This window comes from Nelumbo lutea, chromosome 8, assembly GCF_056320005.1.
Source record: "Nelumbo lutea isolate HS-2025 chromosome 8, American lotus-T2T, whole genome shotgun sequence".
Taxonomy (NCBI): domain Eukaryota; kingdom Viridiplantae; phylum Streptophyta; class Magnoliopsida; order Proteales; family Nelumbonaceae; genus Nelumbo; species Nelumbo lutea.
This window is the reverse complement of record NC_142691.1, coordinates 23,505,699-23,524,472: the sequence shown is the minus strand read 5'-3', so window position 1 is coordinate 23,524,472 and position 18,774 is coordinate 23,505,699. Positions and strand designations below refer to the sequence as shown.

The 18,774-nt window shown below is 36.7% G+C and overlaps 2 protein-coding genes and 1 long non-coding RNA gene across 3 annotated transcripts in view; 1 reads left to right on the top strand and 2 right to left on the bottom strand.

The window, feature by feature from the left end:
• The window catches only part of LOC148843362 (bifunctional aspartokinase/homoserine dehydrogenase 1, chloroplastic-like), a 41,838-nt gene extending 39,891 nt beyond the window's left edge, over positions 1–1,947 (top strand). Inside the window, exons 14-18 of the mRNA XM_088957481.1 lie at positions 6–151; positions 334–469; positions 825–908; positions 992–1,084; positions 1,346–1,947. Of these exons, the coding sequence (XP_088813607.1) occupies positions 6–151; positions 334–469; positions 825–908; positions 992–1,084; positions 1,346–1,591 (705 nt within the window). The 3' untranslated portion in view covers positions 1,592–1,947. The remainder of the gene's footprint in view (positions 1–5; positions 152–333; positions 470–824; positions 909–991; positions 1,085–1,345) is intronic.
• A 1,530-nt stretch (positions 1,948–3,477) lies between these two features.
• Positions 3,478–8,725, bottom strand: LOC148843361 (putative disease resistance protein RGA3). The gene is made up of 4 exons (XM_088957480.1): positions 5,445–8,725; positions 5,232–5,365; positions 4,209–4,374; positions 3,478–3,691 (listed from the first exon to the last, which is right to left on the bottom strand). The coding sequence occupies exon 1, from the start codon at positions 8,674–8,676 to the stop codon at positions 6,823–6,825; it is 1,854 nt and encodes a 617-aa protein (XP_088813606.1). The 5' UTR covers positions 8,677–8,725; the 3' UTR covers positions 3,478–3,691; positions 4,209–4,374; positions 5,232–5,365; positions 5,445–6,822.
• A 2,226-nt stretch (positions 8,726–10,951) lies between these two features.
• LOC148843360 (uncharacterized) lies at positions 10,952–18,451 on the bottom strand. Its single transcript, XR_016103120.1, has 5 exons — positions 18,253–18,451; positions 16,034–16,120; positions 13,570–13,655; positions 11,422–11,970; positions 10,952–11,234 (listed from the first exon to the last, which is right to left on the bottom strand). It is a non-coding gene; the product is annotated as an uncharacterized LOC148843360 (long non-coding RNA).
• Positions 18,452–18,774: the final 323 nt, after the last annotated feature.

Genomic DNA, 18,774 nt, shown 5'->3' with positions numbered 1-18,774 from the left:
TTCAGTATTTGAAGCTGAGAGCACTTCAGCGGCAATCTTATACTCATTATTTCTATGAAGCAACTGTTGGAGCTGGCCTCCCGATCATTAGCACATTGCGAGGGCTCCTAGAAACTGGTGATAAGATTTTGCGCATTGAGGGCATTTTCAGGTTAGCTGCCCTGCCAACTACATCTTCCTGTTTTATTTTGGTTTCCTTTTCAGCAAGTCAAAACATTTGCAATGAAAGTCTTTAATAGGGTATTTGATCCATTTACCTTTCATGTACCCAAGTTGTTCTGTGTCTTTGATTGATTTGATTTGATTTTTTCTCTTTGTGATATGCTATTGCAGTGGGACTTTGAGCTATATTTTCAACAACTTCATCGAAAAACGAGCTTTTAGTGAGGTGGTGGCAGAAGCAAAACAAGCTGGTTATACTGAGCCAGATCCTAGGGATGATTTATCTGGAACTGATGTTGCAAGAAAGGTGATTACATGTTCTATTTTCCATAGAAAAATATTCACAGTTAGATATTTGTATGTTTAAAATGGGGATTTCATCTTCACTTCTGTTTCATCAACTGTTTTGTCTTTGATGGGCAAGGCCATTCAATCACCGTGCACATTGTATTGGTTATTTCCATCTAAAAGTTGAATATTTTAATTTAGAAAAAAGAAACACATTATTTTAGATGCTTGTCAAAGGTTTTTAAGCTCTTTAACATAGGGTTATAAAGAATCCCAAGGTTGTTTGACTTTCATGTGGGACACAAAAAAAAATGTAATCATATGGAAGATCCTTAGGTTGTCTGAATTTATTATGACATCTGTTCTTGTTGCAGGTCATAATTCTTGCCAGAGAATCTGGTCTAAAGCTAGAGCTTGAAGACATCCCAGTACAAAGCCTTGTGCCAGAACCATTAAGAGTAAGAATGAAATAATCACTGGTCAATGAACTTTGGAGCTCTTTAGCTTATCATGAAATTAATGTTCTGTTAACATGTTGCAGGCTAGTGCATCAGCTGAAGAATTCATGCAACAGCTTCCTCAATTTGACCAACAAATGGCAAAGAATCGGCAGGATGCTGAGACTGCAGGCGAAGTGAGTATCTCCTAGTATCTCTTATATAGTGAGACCATGAAACTAACTTATGTCCATACATGGGAGTCAATACTATTCACTGTGATGAATTCCTAATCTTTAATATGGAAATAGTTTGTTTAGTAGGTTAGCATGGCTTGAGGGATTTAGACCCCTCAGCAGCTTCACATTCTGAACCCTTGCTTATATTTTGTTTGTGTACGTGCACACATGCTTGGGTTGGAATTTATCTACCATCTAATGAGGTATTTGATATTGAAGGTGTTGAGATATGTTGGTGTGGTGGATGTGGTTAATCGAATAGGGCGTGTAGAGTTGAGGAGATACAAGAATGATCACCCATTTGCTCAGTTATCTGGGTCTGATAACATCATTGCTTTTACAACATCAAGATACAAGGAACAACCACTCATTGTCCGTGGGCCAGGTGCTGGTGCCCAAGTTACAGCTGGTGGAATATTTAGTGATATATTGCGGCTTGCCTCTTATCTCGGTGCTCCTTCATAGGTTATGAACTGTTTCACCCATCATCCTATTGTATGATCTGATTTTGTTCATCAAGAAATTGATGTTGCAGCTATCTTGGAAGGTGTTATTACTATGCTTGCATGTGAACTTTTATTTCTAGTTTCATTTATGCATCTATTTGCGCAAAGTTGTGAATTGAATATATCCTAGTTTTTAGGATTAATGAGTGAAGAAGGGTCGGTATGTTTTCTGTGAAGCTTTGTGAAACTCACTAGTTTTTAGCCTTCAAATGGGTTTGTTGCTCCCGTAATATTCCAAGATATTGTTCAATAGGATTGTTGTTTAAAAAGATATACTCATTCTGCATTAAAGAGAGAACAGTTGCCCCTTGTAAATGTCTCCCACGGGTGGATCTTTACAATCACCACCACCCAGTCACATTACGGAAGCCATTATCTCCTTGCTTTGCCATCTGTTATTGCGTTGGCACTGTCACCATTAAGGTTTTTCGTGTTTTCTTTTATTTATGTTTTATTATTTACAGAAGAACAATGATTTATAGTTTAAAAAGAAAATAGTAAAACCAAAAGATTGGCTTTGGAGCTATACTGTCTTCTCAGGTTATAAGCATATGAGTCTTTTAAGGGTGTCTCCTTCCGTTGGCTGGAGCTGGAAGCTGATATCAGATCAGATGTGGGTGTTCTGATTTAACTGTACGTACTGGACAGTGGCTGAACTATTATAAAACTTGGATATGAAATAATGAATAACATGGTCAATCATCTGACAATGCTGACTCTCATTTCATGCATTCAATTCTTAGCCATAATGGATTAATGGCTATTTGTGGTGTTTTTACTTTTTACTTTTTATTGAAAGCTGAAACTGTAAACAATTGTGCTTTTTTGGTGTTTGTTCGTCATAGCAGATGGGCCTTCCCTTTATGGTAGATAATATGAAATGGGGCACGCATTATAGATTAAAATCAGATGAATGTGAGATTGGGCTTTCACTTTCAGTTAAGAGTATGAGAGTTTCTACATAGTATGAGAGTTTGATCACATGAAGATGTCATGTGATCAAAATGCATAGATTGCAGGTAGAGTATGAGAGTTTCTATGAACGTTGGGAGTCTAAATTGGATTCTGAATCAAAGATGTGTAAGGACATTGGTTAGGTTTTTAGGAGGTAAGGGAGATGGCGCACATAAATGAGAGAAGACAGATAAAGCACAGAAATGGTAGCAAATCTTTGAGACAACAGAAATAAAAAACACTCCATTTTCTTGCGATTTTAGGCTTTTCTGTGTTTAAGAATTCAAAGGATCGAAGACATTATTTACTTTGTCTACGTGTTTAGCTCAAATCTTGATAGGCAAAAGTTTGTGACCTAGGGCTTGGAGCTATAGTAATCGTTAAAGCTTGAACCATAATCGTATTCGTCAAGGAGAAAGTCCCTCCAAGAGGATTAATGATGCCGGGTTGATCTTATTTCATATTATAATTAATTGATGTGCTTTGCTGAACATTCATTTGGATGTTGGAGAAAAAAATTCAAAACCCTTGAAATCTCTGAATGGTAAAGCACAAATCAAATTGCTGAATTGCATTCGACCAAGCTATTTTTTTAACGTAGAAACTCTTAGGTAGGGATCAACGTCAACCTAGTGATGTTCCTGATTTTTATTTTTCCAGGACCTGATTAGCACTTGGGAGACTACATTGAAACAAGTGATTAGTGAGATGCCCTGTCTGGGAGACTACAATTTTTTTTTGAAGCTCGTCTGGGAGACTACATTGAAACAAGTGATTAGTGAGATTATTTGGTGGGTTTTTAATTGGCGTTTGGAAGTTTGAAGCTCCAAAGCTGATTAGACCTTAGTGGGGTAATGGCTCTAAAGTCTGGAACAGTGAGCCATGAACATATTTGCTTCTAGTTAATTCCTAATAATCAGAAGACAATTTGCTTTCTATATTTATTTTCAAACGTTTCATTGTTCCCTGCCAAGTATAATTGTGTCACTAGCAGAAGCTTATAATTTCTGGAAACGAGACTGGTGCTTGACATATCATCCAGCTTCTTGAGGATCAATAGCATTTAGTTGTGTTAAGACTTCTGCCGCACTAATGTGAAGAAACACTGCATCCAGCAGGAATGGGCATTAGTGTCTGTAAGCCTTCAGTAGGATACATTATAGGAACTGAGCTTAAGTGAATGACTCCAAAGGAAGACCTCGATTTCCAGAACTTGAAAATGATTTTGACTTTTTCATCAACTCATACATGGAAGAAGATTAATTTGAGGTAGGATCTGATAATACATATATGAAGGTTCAAAGAATGCAATAGATTGAAATGCAAAGGCGTAAACATTTAATACCCATCAAAGGGTAGTTAAATCAAGGTAAAACCTTTCATGAATTAATAAACAATTATGGGGCGTTTTCCCATGCGAATTGTTTTTTCTTGTTATGAGTTCCAAAAACTAATCAAAACCATATGGTTTGATTAAAAGTTGGTTCTTAAAAAAAAATACAGAAAGAATGTTATTGGTTGTATGTGTTTGTTTCAATACTGGCACGACAGAAAATTAAAATGTATTCTTGGCTTTTATGTTTTGAATAATTTAAATATGTACAATAAAATAAAAAATTCACCTGCAATATTTGATGGTTTGGGATGTTGAGGACTGGTTAAGAGATCCATGGAAAGAATTCTTTTTTGTATTAGCCTGTCTTCAAAGGAAGTTGCAGGGACTCTGGGCATTCGCCGACCAACAATGCTTCAAATCCTCTCTGAAAGATAGTGCCTCTTTTCTTGAATCTGTTTTATCCACGGTCCAAATTTATGTTATGAAAAGTCCATCTAAATCTATTCCAAGCAATTTCTTAATGGTCATATCATCTTTCCACACAATAGCTCTCCAAATAAATCAGAATATCAGATGAATAAATCCGATTGGCAGCTGGCACACTACCAATCTCAGTGCAAAAGAATTAAAGGGAACTTTCAAAATGGAAAATAGTAGATCTTACTGACAATCGTAAATCTATTTTCTTGTCACATATTTAGTAATTAATAAACGTTTGATGATTCTCTTCTATGTCTTTCTTTACTAAATAAAAATTTTCCTAGACAGTGTCTAGAGCTAACTTTCGCTGAGGCTGTTTTTGGTTTGAAAGAAAGGAAGTAGTCTTTCCTTCCTTTCCCTACCTTTTCTTTCAAACCAAACACAGCCTAAGAGTAGCCAAATTTTCTCATACTGCAATTTCTAAGAGTTTGTAAGGGGAAAAAATGCTTATGTGGTTTTGCATTTCTTTTCTGATTGTAGAATGTTGGATTAGTTTAAAGATGGGATAAAAATATTGGCTTCAGAAAAGTAAACAAATAAATATACTACTGGTTTTCAGTCTATTTATATTAGTAGTAAAAAAATAATCTCAAGCAATGTTAATTAGAGACTTGGTCACTTGGGTTGTAATAAGGAAATGCAAGAATAAATGTAGTTTTTGTTGAGAAAATATTTAAAAAAAATAGATTCCCAACCTTGAAATCAAATGCCTTCTATTTAATGAAAACACAAATTGAACTAGGACAATCTATTGAACTTCAAAAATTTTGTTTCTGAGAAAATAAAAATGAAAACAAATAAACTTCAAGAAATAAATAAAATGATGAACCTGATTGCTGCTTTGATGTCAGCCGACGAGACTCCTTGGTCTGTACTCTGTAGTCACCATGGAAGTTGAGAAGTCACAATCATGAAGGCTCATTTAGCATTTACAGCCGTGGATTTGTGTAAGAGAAGTCTTGACTGAACAGTAGACATAAATGGTATTAGCGTAGATGGGATTGTAGAGAGGTGCGGTAGCAAATGTGTGAACAGGACTCACTTTTGTAAGAGAAGTCTTGGACAAGTTTCTCCCGTTGTTCCATTCACAGAATGTCCTAGAAGAGGACACCCACTGATTACTAAAAGCTCAAAGGGAAGTCCTGGCAATGACTCGAGCTTTGGAGCATTAAAAATCTTCAGTGTTTTAAGAGAGATAGGTAGCTGCCAGTTTTCATCATCTTTTGGAAATGACTTGAGACCTGAACAATCACATATAGACAATGCTTGAAGAGAAGTAAGTTTATGTAGGCCAACACCCTTGGGTAGGAGGAGTTCTCTATTGTCCTCAGCACATCCGTTGATCTCAAGCTCAATTAGTTGGGTGGGCAATCCTTCATCTGGAAAGGCCATTAGGCGAGGACACTCTCTGATGCTTAAACCTTCAAGAGATGTGATGTTGTGCATTCCTTTAGGTAGGGATTTGAGTTCCTTACATTCTTCTATGTCAAGATGTTTTAAATTCTTGGTTGGAAATCCTCCATTGGGAAAGGCCATTAGGCGAGGACAACTTGTGATATATAAAATTTCAAGAGATGTGAATAAACTGTGCATCCCTTCAGGTAGAAATTTCAGTTCCTTACATTCCCTTATCTCCAAGTATTTCAAGGAAGGAAGGGGATGGGTAACTTCCAATGCCTTTAGCTTGGGACAACTGGATATCTCAAGCCTCTCTAGACGAGGAAACACTACTTGACATCTCTTCGCATATGCAGAAGATGAGGAGGAGGATTGTTGTAGGCCAGGGTCACCTTCTACTTGGTCTATGTTTGCTCTACCTGAGCTTGAGGCTAAGGACCATTCTCCTCCTCCCCAATTGTCCATTTCACTTATTATTAGCTGTTGGAGATGGGGTAGGTTTCCAATGAGGAAATCTTAAACCATAATACCCCTTGATACTGAGAGTCTGTAGTTTTGCATTAGGTGGATGAAGACACTGGATTATTTGTTGGGCCACAGTTGCTGCTCTTTCTCCAACTTCAATCATGTTATCCCATTCTAATGTCAACTTCTCAAGGTCATGATTTCTTATCTTGAAATTGACATCTGCGATGTTGTTGACAGCAGCAACATTCTCTAGTCCTGAAATAAGAACTCTCTGTGCCCTGATGCACTTGGCATACAACTTCAATTCATCTCTAACTCCATTCCTTGGAATTCTACACTTGTACGAATCCATCTTGATAAGTCGAATGTGAACGAGCTTCTGCTCATGTTTTCAGGTAATGCAGTTGTCCAGAAAGACAAGCCATAAAGCAATAATATTTGTAAACGATAGAGGCTACAAATTGACTTTGGTAAACTTCTAATCGTAGACCATGAAAGGTCAAGGCATCTTAGTAATTTTAAGTTACCAATCGAGTCTAGCAACCCATCATTACCTAGTTAACATTGAGCAAGCTCAACACACGCAAGTATCTCCATGTATCATATAAATTACCAAGCTTTGCGACTTGGCATGTAATGATAGCTTTGCCTAGCAACAGAGATGTGCGTGGTGAACTACACTTACTCTTAACTAAATGGTCCAAAGCATTATCATCTATTGGCTTTGTAGCAAACAATGACAAATGGCGTGCCTTGTTAGGAATGTTAATATTTCTGTTATTCCTCAACCACTTATCATCTTCATCAACTCGAAAACATATATTCTTTGAAATGGATTGTGCTAAATCATGAATACGATCATGCATCACAAATGATTTGTTGTTTCCAGAATATTGGAAAAATGACCTGAAACATAGCTCATCAAAATACTCACTTCCTATGTCCTCCATTTGTTTTGTTCCTCCTTTGGAACCTACAATAAATCCCTCCCCCATCCAGTATAAAACCAACTGCTCCTTGTCAAATACGTAATCTTTGGGAAAGATGGAACAATAAGCAAAGCAACGCTTCAGATGCGCTGGGAGATGCTGGAAACTCAATCGCAGTGCTGGCATTATACCCTCACTTTCATTTTTCAGTTCCCACATTTCACTTTTCAACACATATTCCCAATCCTTCTCTTCAACTTTAAAACGTAAGAGGCCTCCCAGTGTCTTCACTGCAAGAGGTACACCCTTACATCTTTCCACTATTTTCCTACCGATTGCTTCCAAATTTGGATTTGCATTCGAAAGAGCATCATCTACAGCTGCCCTTTGCTTTAATAGTGACCAACAATATTTATCTTCTAAACCACCTAAATGGTAAGCAGGAAGGGTACCCTTGTTTAATGAAACCCTTTCAGTTCTTGTGGTCACCATAACTCTACTTCCTTTTTCCCCAAACTGGAATGGTTTCTGTAGTTCTTCCCAGTCCTCCAGTTTCTCGTTCCAGACGTCATCCAGAACGATTAAAAATTTCTCCCCGCTCAACATCTTCTTGAGTTTTCCTTGGAGTGCTTCTAGACTTGTGAGACTACAAGTTTCCATAGTGGCAGACTCGATGATAGCTTTTGTTATCTTAGCATTGTCAATTTCTTCAGACACACAAACCCATGCTCTGAGTTTGAAATGCTTCTCTACTCTCTCGTCGTCATGATATACAGACTGAGCAAGCGTAGTTTTGCCCAGCCCACCCATACCAACTATGGGAAGCACTCCATAATTTCTTTCATCACTTGGACCATCCCAACTCAACAGTTTGAAAATTATGTTGTTCTTATCAGTCTCTCGACCATAAAAACAAGATTCATCTAGAATGGAAGTAGTTGGCGTTCTCTTTGTAATTTCATCACTCATCCTCCCTTCTACATGGATCCTTTCCAATCCTAGTACAATCATTCGATTTTTAAGTTTCTCTAGCCTTTCGTTGATCTTCTTTATCTCAAAATTTATCTGATCTTTTAGTTCATGGGGGATGGAGCGGCGTACCTGGTACTGTTCAACATAGATTTCAAACTCGGCCAATGTGTCTTCGGCATCATAAGCCAGATCACTGAGTTCATTTAGCCATTTCTTCACTGCCTCCTTTTTGGTCCGTTGTTGCTCGGCATCCATGAGCAGAGTCTCGATCATCAGCAACGATTCCTCTAGTTTTTCGAGATCTGCATCAATTCCCCAATCAGGTGCAGAATCCTTGATAATTGGGCTATCCAATTTGTCCAAAACACCTTGAAAGAAGCTGATAGAATTGGTTCTCCCACTCAAGCCATGATCTTGAGTTGAACTTCGACAGAAGGAAATAAGAGATTCAAGAAGGAAGCAAAGATGGGTTGGCACTTGGCACTTGGCAGATTCGATTGGTGACATCTTCTCTCCCTTCCACGAAGGGGCATTAATAGTTGACTCTCGTGTCACTTCCCCTGTCTATTGTGTGTGGCATCGACTTTGTCTTTAACTTGATCTTTTCTTTGGATCACCACAAGTTAAGTTACCCAATCAGAATTACCAGGTGATATATCGCAACCGTTGATGTGGAATATGAAATTTAAGCCCAATTGAAAGCTTGCACGTAATCTAAAATTGTTCCAAACATGGTTGATTCAAAATTGGAGGGACAGATGTTTGAATTTTGGAGGCTATTAAACCAAGGTTTTAAAAAACCGTTTTGGGGACTGGTTCATGGGTCATTCGGTTCAAACAGACGGTCCATCTGATTAAATAAATTTAAAATAATTAAAATAAAATAATGGCCAAAAACCATTATTCGGGTCAATGGATCAATGGTTCGACCACCTGGGTCAATGGATCGTTAACCAAATCAATGATTTTATGGTGAACCAGAACTAGTTGCTTGACTGGTTCTCGAGTCAACTAGTCCGACCATCCGGTCCAATCCAGTTTTCAAAACCATAATTAAAACTAAAACAAACAAAAAAACAGAAGATAGTAAAAGTCAGGCACCTGATGTACTTGCAAAGTAAAATTCCTAGGTCTATAAATAAAAGTGTACATTAAGAAAAAAAATCTAAACACAGTAGTATTTGGTCAAAAAAACCATTAGCTCATCTAAAAACATTGAATTTTCTGTAGGACCACTTCTGCATCTGAAACAAAACAAATAGATCTCCATCCCTGATCTTTAGCAAATGAAACAACTTTCGAAACAAACAGATCTCCATTCAATTATTTCATTGAATAGATACAGATTGGAGCTGGTTGGTTGAATATACAATGCATGCGTACGTATGGATTGTTAGGAAATGGAGTTACTGTAATTTTTGAGGAGAAGCTCTGAGGCGCATATGAAGATACTGTCTTTAGAACATTATTTGTCCCCACTCAGTTTCACTGAGTTTGTTGTTGGGTTACAAGCAAATCCGTTCCTAGAATGCAACAGAGCCTTGGGCGAGAATCTACAACCAATAAAGTTGAAGAATCTCCGAAAAAACATTCTATGAAACTGTAGCAGACCGGACTAAGAGAGAGAGAGAAAGTGGATTTCGAAAAATGTGTGTTTTTGAAGTCTGATTCATGCTCCTTAAATAGTTTATGAAGAGGTATGAAGAAAATGTAAGTGTTAGTTCAGAAAAGGCACCTTGAGCAGTCACAGTTTCAAGCATTGTGACTGTTTAAAAGGTAGTTAACAGTTAATGACTATTAATTTTGAATTGTGCCTCTTGATCACACCCGATCGAATGGTGACCGTTGATCTCATCAACGGTTAGCATCGCACCAAAACCAAAGCCGCCATTCGCGAGCCACGCGGGCGCACGTTGCACGATATCAAACCCCCATACTCTCATCTACTATTTCTAAAGAGTGTAAATCAGCTCCTATTAAAATACTGAAAACAAAATTTATAATTTTCCAATGTAGGACAAGTTCAAAATTGGGTTTTGTAAGAGAAAAACTAATTTTCCAAACAAATGTGCAAGTGCAATTTCTCATGTAATTGACCAATCAAACCCATTGGATTTAATCTCTTATGAGATTAAAATCCAACATAAATATTGAATGTACAGTGAAGTTGGTTGGTTGCTAGTCACTTGTTTAGATACATATTGGTTGAACTTTCCACAAGTTTTTATTTATACACTACAAGAAAAATCAGTTTTAGCAACGGATAAAACCGTTGCTAAAATCCCCAAAAAAACCGTTGTTAAAGGTTGTAGCAACGGCTTTTTGTCCATAGGGGATATTTCCGTGGCTAAAAATTATAGCAACAGATATTGTACACCGTGGTTAAAAGTATACATATAGCCACGGTTTTAACTGTTGCTAATTGCAACATTTGTTGCAATAGTTTTATTTTGTACCGTTGCTACAAATTGAGATAGTAACGGGTTGTCCATGGTTAAATGTGTATGAATAGTTAGCAATAGCAACGGTTTTATTATGTACCATTGCTACAAATTGAGATAGCAATGGGTTTGTCTGTGGTTAAATGTGTATGAATAGTTAGCAATAGCAACGGTTTTTAACTGGTTGATACGTTTGGCAACGGTTTTTTAAACCGTTGGCAAAAGTGTTTATTTTTAACTCAAATGTTGGATGGTTAACATTGCAACTTTAGATAAACATTTACTTTCACTTGTATCTATATCTATATGATGGATGCTTTTACAAATAAAACCTTTACACATTTACACAAAATATCCATAATAATCTTTGTTTAATATTCACATTTACACAAGTATTTTCATTACAAAAAAACAATAAAAGAGAATTGACAAAATTATCCTCGTTGCATCTGAACATTTGCTTATATACATGTGCAACACACTCAAGACATTTTCTTTGGATCATAATCTTAGGTCTGCCAAAAAGAATAAATACATAAGGATGTTCCCAGCTTCCCACAACAAAATTGCCATCCCCAAATTCAGTCACTGAGGAGCAATTTGCAATTCATCAGTCTTGTGCCACTGTCAAATGATTGCTAGCTTCTTAGGATTCAAAAGTTTGAATAATTTCATAACTAAAAATGGGAAATAAAAAATTATTGTAATCTGATTTTTGAATGCTCAAAACAACTTTTGAATGTTCAGTAATTTGTTTTTGATTGTTGTAAATAATATGGAAAAATCTCCATTCCTAAGGGTGGATGCTTACCCCTAGAGAAAAGGACTCATCAGATGAGCTAAGCTGCCTGCGGTCAAAATCAATGTCGTCCCCACCCTCTTCTGCATACGCTTTCTTCAACAGTGGCTCCCCTTTAGGCTTAGGAGAGCTGAAGCTCAGCTTCCTCTTCCTCCAAGCCAGGATGCTTTGCTTTGAACTGGACTGATCAACTAATGCCACTGGGTCCTCAACATGCAAGCAGCCCACATATGATTTGTGGTTGCTGTAGTAAATCAAGTGTCCTTATAATCCCCATTGATCCTCTTGTCAAAGTAAAATGATCCCCCAGCAAAATTAGCAAATGCCAGTTTTCCATAGCTGAATGACTTCCTAACACTAGAATCTTCCTTCCCATCCTCTAGCTCTCTTTCATCAAAATCATCAAGGGAGTCTATGTCAAATGGGTATGTATATTCACCATCCTTACTCCTTGCAGAGCATTTCCCCTCTCTGTCCTCTTCCTCACAGCATGTCCTCTTCCTCATCTCTCTCCATTGAGATAGATTCTCTAGACTGAGGTGACAGTAAGCTGAGTGATAACTGTGACAAAAATAAAGCTCATGGTCATAATTGAAAGAAAAGAAGAGTATACAAATTGTGCAATGTTTAATAATGTTGTTCCAACAATAGGGAACCTTGTTCTTTGGCCCTAGTTTCAAGCCTTGGATAAAGAAGAAAACAAATCAAAACTAAATCAATCTAAGTTATCCTAAATTAGAAAAGAACTAACCATTTATACCATTTACATTATCAAAACCAAGCAAGACAAAGCTAGAAAAAGCACTAAGAAGCACAAGTTTGTCTATAAAAATACTTTCTTTCTAGATCAATGTAGCATTCAAAAATAAAACGCATGACCATTACTTCAAAGTTCAAACTTGAACTCTGCAATATTAACAAAGAAACAGAACTGGTAGTGTGGCACAAACAGAAAAGTAAAAGGGTGAAAAAACAGAATGAAAACATTAACCAAAAACAGAAAAAATACAAGTCCAGATAATACTTCGGAGTATACTTTTTGTTAGTTTTTGTTCAGACAGCATAGGTTTTTGTAGAACACATGCATTAGAGGTATCTTCCATATGAAGAGAGAAATCCCATGTTATAACACTAAATTTTCAAGGCAGTCATTGAGATTGTGACCACCAAAGTCATTCATTTGGTAATAAACATGGATTAATTCATTTGCTATTACTAGGCATGCATATCTGTCAATGGAATGATATTTACATGGGTTTGCTCCTTTTAATCAATAGATATATATGGACTTCCTAATAAAAATGTATTTTCGTCAATTAAAACATGAAACTTTTCTGGGGACTACATAGAAAAGACCCCAATATGTTGCATTGAGACCAATATAACACAACTGAAATATAAGTGCATTGGGCAGAAGTGTATCCTGGCTCTATTAAGAATAACCAACTATTGATGCAACATAGCCCATAACAGTATCTATGGAAAGCGGGCTGTAGACCATGATCTTAATGACAATAGAAATTAAACTAATACTAAAACAAAAAGGCAAATAATCCCCACATTTTTTCAAATAAGCATGTATTCAACACAACAAGAATGACAAAAAAAAGTGAATGAATGTTTCCAAAATCTACATGTAAAACTGGACAGTGATCATTATGAATTTTTTTATACCAAGTAGAAATTTCATGAAAAAAGTGATGAAAAAACTCTACTAAAAACTTTTGACAATACAAGCAAACAAGACTTCAACATAATCAATGCAAAGCAGCTCCCTTGAATTCAGATACCACACCTTATTTTCTTGTTGTTTAAACAAAAGAAGGCCCATGGCCATGTACAGTTTGCCAAACTGCACAGAATTCATATTAATTGCATGCAGAAGCATCTCCCTATACTCTGTGCATTTGACTGTCTTTTTTTTTTTTTTTGAGAGAGAGAGAGATTTAACCGAAGGTTGATATAAGTGCAGAATACAAAAATAACTCAACACATTCACAAAGCTTAATATAATGAAAGATTAATACATTTAAGAATCTCTCAATGATATTATGTCTTTGTTAGCTGGCCCCGAGGTTCTATTTTGACACATGGACTGGGCCTGAAGCACATAGGTTATTCCAGAAAATTGTACAGAATGATATCAAATCCATCATTTACCTTTTGTGTTCCTACTGCATCATCTCTTTCTCTTATGTTCCTTTCAAGCTGATTCCACTCCTCTTGATCACGTAACCTGGCTTCCACTGACCGCATGATAGAAAATTTGACAATAAATATTTATATTTAAAGAAGAATATGACCCTTAATTTCACAACAAATAAAAAAGTCATGTGTCAAGTGGAGAAGCCAAATTAGGAAGCAAAATCGTAAAACCATAAAGACAAATCAAGTTTGGAGGTCATCCAAATAATGCATTGAATGTTCTTTTCTTTAAACCTTTTTGCCCCCTCCCCCGTCTTGAATAATAAACCAATACGCTGAATTTGTGAAGGTGATTTCAGTGGATAGGTGAAGGTGATCCTAGGGTTCTAGCATATTTCAGTAATGTAAGTTCAGTTTCTATTATGAAGTGCAAAATAGTTATACTACAGTTCTTTTTAAACAAGTTTGCCATTTTGTTCTTTAGAATCTCCTTAGTGGTGAGCCATCAAACTTGTAGATGGTGACCAGACCCAGAAAACATTTGTGTACATCAAATATGCCATTGAAGTTGTTTTATTGATGATTGTATGTGAACAATCATCTAATAATTTTCTTTTAAATGACTGAACCCTATTTCTATTGTAAATTGACATCTGAAATTTTGATTATTTGATTATTACTCAAGAAAATCCTGCAAGAGATAACAATCAAATTTTCAATGTGGCTAACCCTGACAATGAAGTTACAATAAGGCAACTTGTAGACTTGATGACAGAGGTACTTAAAGAAGTTATTTTATATTTTTGTTTCTCCTCTCTCTCTAATTAGACTAATTTTCATGTGCATTAGTTTTGCACAACTCTCCAACTAAATAAATAAATAAAAAAAAAATCTACTTGTTCTCTCCAGGTTTACTCCAAATTAAGTAGACAGCCTCCTTTGGAGGTACCTACCATTGATGTAAGCTTTGAAGAGTTCTATGGTCATCGATATGAATGATCCCCTCCATTGCCCTAGAATTCAGGTTGGAACCCTAAGACGTCTCTATTTGTTATACCTACAGACTTCATTCAAGAGTGAACCCCTCCATTGCCAAATTTCGGATGGACATTCAAATCAAAGTAAAAATAATAGCAATTTCTGCAATATTTATAGCTTATTAGCAAGATCAACTAAATAAATCAAAGCTTTAAATCTTCATGGTTCAATTCACAAAGGCAGCCCAAGATAAAATAGATGGTTTATTTCCTTGAGCAAAGTTCCTTTCCACAACAAAATGGTTAGCATGGAAGTATCCATATTTTTCAAGCTAACAAATGATGGGGTTTAATCTGTTGTTTGATTTCTTCTTTGGCCTTTGATTTGTTTTGACTATTTGAATGTTTATGGTTGCTCTAAAGCATTCCAAGGTCATGGTTGAATTGATATAATGTTCTTCTCTTTTCAATTTAGAAGTGTTGTCTGGTGAAGTCAAATATTTGACTTATCTTCATGCACAGGTAAATGCACTTCAATGGCATGGTGACTGTGGTTAGGTGACAAATCAGGTTTCCATTTTGATTACTTTTTCAGATAACTATTGAAAGGAAAAAATTCTAGTTCTTGGTAATCCTAGGGAAGATGGTGGCAGTGGAAGTCATGCTAATGTTGGGTGCAAAGAGCAGTCATAGCATCCCATCATCAGAGAGAGCTTGCAAGGCTTGCAAAAAGTTAGTGGGCGTGAGCCAACCGGTATTGACAGGGACTCCCACTATAGTTTTCTGTCCTTTTTTCATAATAAAATTAAAAACTTATTTAATAAAGGCTGTATTAGTTGTATATGACTATGTTCCTAGCAACAACACCAAAGAAAAGGCACAAAGAAGCAAAACATGGACCAACCCTGCCAAGCTCAAACTATGAAATCATACAAGTTCTGCTATACAGAAATCATGTTGTAGAAGGATAATTTAATGGGAAACAAATACATTAAGTGCAAATCCATTTGTTCTGGAAAACAAAAAGACGTTGTTAGTAGTCTAACAGAATGAACAATATTCAGGATTATAATGAAAATCTTACACAGTTGCATATGTCCCATACAAACAATCCTGTAGTTGATCCAAGGCATCAGGATAAGTCATCAGACATTGTTAGTAAGCTACATACTACAGCCTTTTATAGTGAGAAGTAAGAGACTTTCTCAAGGCATCAGGATAAGTCATCAGACCTTCAAGAAAATTGTGCAGTCATCAGACTTGCAATACACAATTAAGTCATTGGAGATACATATTTTCATAGGGAGGCTTCATAAAAAAGAATATTTTCATATAAAAAATGGCACATGTTTAGTGAAGAGAGAAAACATGAAGATCCAAATTCTAACTACACAAAGCTACAAATAGTCCTACTACTATAAATTTTTGAGGGACTATAATATGATGACGCCCAACAAACACCAACATTGTAGGAGGAAAAACATCAAAAACTATATTCTCACCCTTGTAGTAAGGTACAAGCTCATAAACCCCTATGAGGATGCCACAGCAACTGAGACTTGTTTCGTATAAGAGGCAATTACATTTGTCTGGACAAATAAAGATGGTAATTCCATATGCAGTCAAACATAACATAAAAAACAAAGAATAAATAAACAACATAGCTTCCAACATGATATATAGTCATACATCTTAGACATGTTTCATGACATTAATGGAGAATATGGCATTCGTGTTCAAGATATACGGCTATAGATAATGTTGCAAGCTGTGTTGATAGGAGATCCCAACTCCTAGCATTGTACTGACAACTTATCATTGTTGAGAAATTAGTTTTGACTTCCTATGTAGGGGGTTTTCTGAATTTACCCAGATGGATGCCTTATAGTAGTAAATGTGTGAAAACTGCTTAAACTATAGGTTGTTGCCAATTTTTTTTTATTGGAAACGGTAAGGTTGTTGCCAAATGTCGTCAACAAAAGACTTACTTTCTTCTCAAGGCCACCCCCTCCACCACACACACGCATTATCTGGATTGGGAACTTTCCCATGACACCAAGAACATTAAATCCTTGGAAACCAAACTAAATATCTCGTTATCCGGATCCCACTGTTAATATATACTCTTGTCAGTAACCTAGAAAGAAATGGTGTTGCTACACCAAAGTTGGTTTGGCATCCCTCCATATCTATGTATTTTTTTTTCTTTTGATAGGTAAGTTTCTCTTGTGACATGGTCAATCTACTTTTGTTGATCCCCAGGCGGATCAGCAACCAAAACCAATATTTATTAATTCATTTAAAGAATAGTTAGATGTTACAATTTACAGTATATGGGAGATATGCCCTGCATCCACAACGGTAAACTAGGTCCACCAATCTACCCCAAGCATATCCTCAACCCCACTCTAAAATCAATCTCACTATGAGACTGAGCCCCAAAGCAGATGGCTTATACTGGTAAAATCATCGGCTAAACTGTTTGTTGATCTTTTAACCATTTGATGGCTGGCTGCTGGTTTCTCCTAATTTCAATAATTAGGAAACATTGTTTTGGAGTGAAGGAGAAGAAGTGGAAGCCAATGAAATTTGAAAAGTTAAGAGAGGTGCAGACTGTAGTGACTAAGTCACATTTTGTTGAAAAAAAAAATAAAGAGAAAAAGGAAACAGGGATCTGTATAACCATGAAGTCTAGCTTGTTCTGTTGGGAATGGAAACATATAAAAACCAAAACGAAAACAAAAACAGTAAACCTCAGACATACAGGCAATAACAAATATGTTAGTAACCAAGCACTTTAACAGAGAAGGGCGGGCATCTGGGAGAACCAGCTCAGTCTATAATCTATGCATAATAGTGGTACATCAACAAAACAAAATCGTTTGCACAAAATTAGACAGTCTAGAAATTGAGAAATGGAAATCTAACATCAACTAAGAAGAAACCATTTACTTACACCACCTTTTTTTTCTTTAGCGTTTACAAGAGATATCACTGCAAGCAACATCTCAAGCTCCTACTCATGGTTCGTGTAGAAGCTTTACTGGTATCCCAAGCTCCTACTCATGGTTGATTCTATCTGTGTGAGTGATTTTTCCTCCTACCGTTCCTAGTATTATAGCTTTCTTGAGGGCAACGAAAAGGGACGGTACCTGGAGATTTCTCTGGGAAAGGAAGAGAGGAGGTAGAAAAGAGGAGAGAAAAGGGAACAAAAAGAGAAAGAAATAGGAAAGAAAGGAGAGGAGGAAGAAAGAAGAGAGGGAAGAATCGAAAGAGGAAAAATCAAAAGAGGGAAGCATTGAAAGAGGAAGAATGAAAAGAGGGAACCAGAAGAATCAGAGGAGATTCGGCTTTTTTAAGTGCGATGGTCTTTGGGCGCACGATGGTTTTTGGGCGCCAAATCCAAATCAGTGACTACTTTCTTCATCCACCAAAATAGAGAAGCAGAAATTATAATTTCAGAGGCATTAAAAAGCGCCTCTAAAATAATCCAACCAATTTTCCGTGTTTAATGTATTATAGAGGCGGTTTTTTTTTACCGTCTCCGGCCAAGTGCCTCTAAACCTAAGAATTCTAGTAGTGTCAATCTGTTCTTTCTGTTACAGATTGTCAACTATTTTCTAAAAATCTATGCATCCCTCTAATCGATTACAACACCCCAGCCCGAATCAAGGTCAATCAAATTTATTTTATCAAAAATAAGTTTTAGAAGGATGCTTACCGGGAGAAGAATCTACAAGGGAGAAGGCCTACTCTGATTCCATTCCTTCCAACAAACCGGATGAAAACATAACTATCTTGTGAATCCTTGGACACCAAGAAATGAATAGCGTGGAGCACGAATAACAGAGTAGATAACCAGTGAGCAAGAAAGAGAGAGAGAGAGAGAGAGAGAGAGAGAGAGAGAGAGAGAGAGAGAAGAGATACTGAGAGAATGGAAGACCAAGAGAAGTGGAAGCAGTAATGAATGCGCGGCCGCGCGGGCTCCTGGTGCCAAAATTTAGAAAATACCCGCGCAATCAAATAGCAACGGTTCCAAAACCGTGGCCAGGGCTGCATATGAGAAACGAGCATATTGCCACGGATAATAAATTCCGTCGCTATACATGATATTTTAGCCACGGTTTTTTGTCCGTTGTTGGAAAAACCGTGGCTAGAGACCATTTTTCTTGTAGTGATATTCATCAGTTGTGTGTATCATCATAAATGGAGCTGGTTGGTTGCTCCCCGATGAGTCCACTTG

Coding starts and splice junctions, on each gene's coding strand:
- LOC148843361 (XM_088957480.1), bottom strand. CDS start 8,676: ATGTCACCAATCGAATCTGCCAAGTGCCAAGTGCCAACCCATCTTTGC.